Here is a 6000-nt window from a genome sequence, read left to right on the forward strand (position 1 = left end):
ACACACATTGTAATATGGTCTCCAATTTCCTACTTTGCATCTCAGATTCTGCTAAATTACAATATAATATAAAATCTTCCAAGGCTCACATTTTCCAAAGGATGATGGAGACTTTCCATTACCATAACATTACCATAAGTTTTGCGTGTGTGTGTGTGTGTGCGTGAGAGTGAGTGTACTTGTGGTGTAGTTGCTCAGTGGTTTCTTGGGGGTGTGGAGGGAAAGACCATAGCTGGAAGAGAAAACTGTATTCCCAGAAGTTACTGTTTCTAAACTCACTCACTTCACAAGGACCCCACCCCCACACTGCCCCCTCTTTAACCAAAGTCCGCACAGCTGTCTAAAGTCCTGGCGCAGGGTTGTTGGAAGCATATCAATTATAAAAAAATACATTAAAGCAAAGGAAAGTGGGTTGAAGAAAAAGTGCCATGCTTGCCAGGCACACACTCTCTTTAACAGCTCTCTGGGTTTCATGGCATTATAAAACAGGAGACATGCTGACAATCAACAGGTATAGGAAATGTGTAAATAGGCTTGAGTGAAAGAAACACAAAAAAAGTCTTGAAATGAACCAGCTAAATTCAGCAGGCATATTACAATATATCTGAATACAGAAAGGTTGGAAACAGGATTGTTAATGAAAAATAATACATTTTTACTTGACAACTTTAAGATATTGCTCCAACCCAAGGTCCAGGTCAATTTAGATATGCAATTCAACTCTCTATTATTATCTGAAATTGAAATGTTGTCTATTCATGTCCACTTTGTTTCATTTGTTTTCGGCATTTTTGCCTTTATTTGAAAGTAGATGGCATAGAGGCTGTCAGGAAACAGTGACAGAGAGAGGGGGATGACCTGCAGCAAAGGTCCCTTTCTGAAATCAAACCAGGAATCCTGTTATTATGCAGCATGCATGGTAACCACTCGGCTACCAAAGTCCACAGCTTCTATATCTTATTTCAACAAGAATATAATAAAGGAGCAAATTGAAAAAAAAATATAGACAAAACCCTAGTTTTCTACATAACAAGATCAAACCCTCCAAATCACGCAGTATGTCCCTCAGGAAAGGGGTCAAAAGCGATCACACCATCTTTGCCGCAAGCGGTGAGGAGATCTTGTTGTTGACAAGTCAACCCGTCCGTAGCCTGGGCTGAACCTATACAGCAAAGCTTGGTGACAGGCAGATGGGGGAGACGGTGAGGAAGCAGATCGCAGACGGCCTAGCTAAGATCAACCAGAGCTAGCTCCCCGGCAAGTATAAAGTATGGAGTCACCAGTTCATACTGTACACAAGGGTGATGTGGCCTCTGAAGATGAGAGACACCCCCTCCTCAGTGGTAAGCAAGATGGACGGGCTGGCAAACTTGTTTATCAGGAAGTGGCTGGGGCTGCCGAGATGCCTCTCAGATGCAGGCCTTTTCGGCAGGAACACGCTGCGACTGCCACTTCGATCCATTAGCTTGAGATACAAGCAGGAGAAGGCTCGGATGGTGCTGGAGCTGAGGGAATCCACTGACCAGCTAGTGAGAGCAGCGGGCACCCAAATAAGAATGGGAAGGAAGTAGAAAGCTCAGGAAGAGGTTGACACAGCTATCGGCAGGCTGAAGCACCTTGAGGTAGTCGGCAGAGTGTGGGAGGGTCGAGCAGGCCTTGGGAGGGGCGAGACCCCCTTGCTCTGAAGGCTTCCAAGGAAGAGTGGAAAGCCATGGGGGTGGCAGAAATGGCGAGGACTGAGCAGGAACGCCTCATCATCAAGGCGGTGTCTCAGAGCTGGCAAGGAGGTTGGACATCAAGGGGCTGCCAACGAGCAGAAGCGGTCCAAGTATGCAGACAAGGTGGCAGAGTGCTGGGAGGCCATTACGTGTCCCGTCGAAGTGGGGTGTTGGGGATTTGTCAGCTCCTCAACTGCTCACCTACTCCGTGAGATGGGATGCATAGGAGGGGGGCATCAGAAAACCATCAAAGAATTGGCTGAGAAAGGCAGCTTCTGGCTGTGGCTAAGGAGGAAGCATAGGAGTTGGGGGCAGAACAACACCTAGGGCATCAGCAGGGGGTGGCAGGGAGAGATCCCTGCCATCGCTCTGCCACCAGGAGATGTACTGGGGTTAAAGGAGCGAAACATCCATGACTGGTGGTCCCCAGCTGATGACTCGCTTAGGCCCTCAGAGGTGTTCTTAGGAGCAGGCCTGCATAAAAGGCACCGGACGAGGTGCGTCAGGCAGCAATGCTCAGCAGGTAGACCATCAACCTGTATCGTGATGAGCATAACAAGCCTGGATCATCAGATGGGAAAGATATCCATAGCCTTTTGGTAATTTGATTGATTGCAAATTATTCATTTTATGACCCTGTCTTATGGAGGGTCCCTGTGTCAAAATCTAGTTGTTGTTTGTTTTTACATCTAACCTTAAAAGAAAACAGTATTTTACTTTATACTGTCCTCACTTGATGGGCACAACAGCAATGTTTCCCCTTATCAGGTTTATGTCCCTGAACTTCACCCCAAATTACACACTATGTTCCCTTGTTGTATTTCATTCACTCTCTGGAGAAAGCTAGGCTTTCCAGGTACTAAAATACAAAGTAAAGACATTGGCAATGAGACTGATTCTCTTCTACACCTGAAAGCAATTCATAGTTATTCAAGGTCTTTCCATTTTACAGTTTTCTGGCAGTGAACAAGAAGACATAAATGTGGAAATGTGTAATAAAAGTTGACAAAAAAAAATAAACAGATGTTCAGATTACATGTGCTGACAACAAAAAGTCAGTGCTGTGTTTTGGAATATATTACAATATATTACGTAGACTCTATGACACTAGAGTTAAATTTCCGTTTTGTTTTGGGGGTTTTTCCCCCTCACAGAGCCTTACCTCTTCATGTTTACCATTTTGATTCCTCTGAGGTAATCCTCTAATCCTGTATGAGATGTTCCCTTGTCTGCCTTTTCACACTATTTTACTATATCTTGTTCAGCACACATTTAACCATCGTCCCAAGTTCTGGCTCATCCAGTGACACTTAGGCTCCAAACCCCAAAATGAAAAACTGAAGACTAAAATAGAAAAAAACAAACATATTTTCCCCTCTTTTTAGCTGTAAGAAGTTGTTTTATTAGGGGTTTAATCTAATAAAATACATGTTAAAACTCTTGACTTGCATTCTTTCCATACCTTGTCCTTCCTGCACCTCATGCCTTCTTGCTTGCTCCCTTTCAAATAATTAAACCTTGTACATAAAAGTCAATATTGCCATGTATAAAACTGAGACACAGCAGGATGTGGAAAAAAGGCTGGACTGATTGGCAAGCATAAAATGGTACACAGCAAGCAAACCCGCATAGAGTGGAATAAAGTAGAGTGCTCTTACATTCAAGTAGCCACAAATGAAACTTCAAGGCAAAGAGAAAAAGAAAAGTTTGACATCAAACTTTTAAAAAGAAGTGTGTGCAGCCTACTAAGGTGAGAGGGTTTTGAAGCATCAGGTATCTCTTCTTCTCTCTCTCTCTCACCCTTAGGAACTAGCTCGTCTATGTGTATCTTTAAGAAGTGGCCATGGTATTGCCCTTCTCTTCTCTCTCTCTCCAGTTCCTCGTACAAATCCCGCTTTCATCTGCACTTCGGCTAAATTAAGGAGGCATTTCTAGAGGGAAGCAGAGAGGAGCCAAGAGTGCAGGAGACGGAAGACCCAGCATGCGGGAGGAAAAGTGATGTGGCATACATACAACTGGAGAGGAGGAAGAGAGAAGGAGGGAGACTGATATATAGTGACTTCAAACAGTCTGCAAATAATGATAGAGACAGAAGAAGCTGTTTTGATTGCTCACAGAACAAAAAAATGAGAATATAAATTGGACGAGAAGACAGACTCTCTCGCTCTCTATATTATATCTCTCAGTGGCGAGCCGTGGACCTGGACCCTGGGCCTTCAATAGGACCACATGTAGCAATAAAAAAATTAAACATAACAATACAAATAATAGCCAGAGCCCTGTCACATGGATGTTCAGCATATTAAAGGTTTCTTTGCCCTTACTGGCTTCACAACACACAAAGGTGATTCTGGAAAAACAGTCCCGCCCACATCTCAATGAAATATGATTGGCTAAGACAACTGTCAAACTCAAATTCAAGCCCACATTGACTTGAATTACACAGGCTTTCATTACAGCCACCGAAAGTCCTGCAGGGGGGAGTCGCTGATTTACTCAGATACCATTGGAAGAAAAATTGGGATTGGTCCATTTCCCGTTCAATAATATTAAGCCATTGTTTCCGAAGGAATATTAGTCCAAGTTTTAAAGAAAATGACCTAGAAGTTGTTACTAGTGTATTACTCACTGAAGAAAGAATTATACACATATATTCTGATTAGAAACCAAAAGTTCACATACATTCACAAACACACAATGCACACAAGAAAAGCAACAATGCACTTGAGGAAACTGGTTGTCTGAATGTGTTAGATTTTTATTTTATTTTCAGGTTCAGGTGCAACCTTTTTTGTTTTGGTTCTGTTAGTTTGTTTTTGATCTGACTGCAGTTTGTAAAATAGTGTGTGTGTGCATGCTTGAATGCGTGCGTGCGTGTGTTTGTCTGTGCATCTGCATGTGTGTGTGTGTGTATGACAGTGATTATGTGCAGGTGTCGGCTGTAAGTGTTTGCACCTGCAGTGTTTCCGACCAGCGATCCCACGTTGCTCTCGTCTGCCACTGAAACAAAAGAAACACATGTAAATATGCATACATTAATGAACCTCAGACGCTCCCTTCACTTTCACATTTTCCATTCCTTGTTGCAAGTCAAATGTGCAAGTCAAATTACTGTCCATGTGTTTCTTATTTCTAAGGAATAATAATAATTTTGCATTTCTCCTACTCCTGGGATTCTCATTTTCTCTTTGTCATTCTCTATCATGTTATAATTCCCTCTGTCTATTTTTTTACATGATTGCAGAGCTAGTTGCTCTTTTTCCCTGTGATGTTAAGTTAGCCTTACTGCTACTGAGGTCATTTCCTTTCCTTCCTTCTCTCTCACTTCATTTGTCACTCACCCTCCCTTCTCTCTTTCAATCTCTCATCCTTCTGCCTTTTCACTTTCTGCTCTTAACCCTCACCTCTCTCCTTCAGTGTTTTTATTTTTTCTTCAGTTACACTCATACCATTTAGCGGCACCCCCACCCTACTCTCTCTCGCTTTTGTGCACCATTCTCTTCTCCTTTCATTTTTACAAGTTTTTCTTTTGCTTTTTCATCCCTTTCTCCCAAAGCCACAGAGCAGCCTGATGCCAATAAGGAACACATTGACTGGTAGCACTCTGCCAAATACAGAGCACACACATACACGCCCAGACCACAGAAACCAAGCAGTAACATGGCTTCTCCCTGCAAATACCTTTCTAATGAAAACCAAGCCTAAAGTGTAATTCTAGCTGTGTGTGTGTCTGACAGCATCTGTCTGCGGCAAATCAACGAGGCTACTTCAGCAGCCCAGTAGTTTGTGGATCACAAAGTGCGTGTGTGTGTCTGTCTACTTCAGCAGATCTGTAGATGCCACGTGTGAGACACACACACGGGCATGTAATAAAGGGGGGAGCTTCATACTTCCATTGTCATGTAGACCTACATACGCATACTTTGGATGTCACATTTACTGAAAAAACTCAAAAGTTTGAATTGATATAATTATTAACATATTGATTCAGATTAATTCAAATGAAACCCAAACAGTCTAATCCTAAACTGAATCGTTGTTCTGTTCATATCTGCACTGAATTAACCTGGATAAAACCTGAAGAGAAGGAGAAGGACAAACCCCGACAAACGTGAAGGCAGAGAGATAGAAAGAGAGACAGTGATGGAGAGAGAGAGAGAGAGAGAGTGGGATGGACAGTGAGAACCAGGAGAGGAAGTTCATAATCTGGAACTGATCTTAAATTATTCTTAAATTTTTAATTGGACTTGGGTGGAAAATGAAATCAGGGCAAATGAAATAA

General features: G+C 42.6%; 1 protein-coding gene across 1 annotated transcript in view; it reads right to left on the bottom strand.

Annotated features, from left to right (window-relative positions):
* LOC128368334 (partitioning defective 3 homolog B-like) overlaps positions 1-6000 on the bottom strand; it is a 140262-nt gene that overhangs the window by 23453 nt on the left and 110809 nt on the right. Inside the window, exon 18 of the mRNA XM_053329123.1 lies at positions 4674-4718. Coding sequence (XP_053185098.1) covers positions 4674-4718 — 45 coding nt within the window. The remainder of the gene's footprint in view (positions 1-4673; positions 4719-6000) is intronic.

This window comes from Scomber japonicus, chromosome 11 (genome assembly GCF_027409825.1).
Source record: "Scomber japonicus isolate fScoJap1 chromosome 11, fScoJap1.pri, whole genome shotgun sequence".
In the NCBI taxonomy this organism is placed as follows: Eukaryota; Metazoa; Chordata; class Actinopteri; order Scombriformes; family Scombridae; genus Scomber; species Scomber japonicus.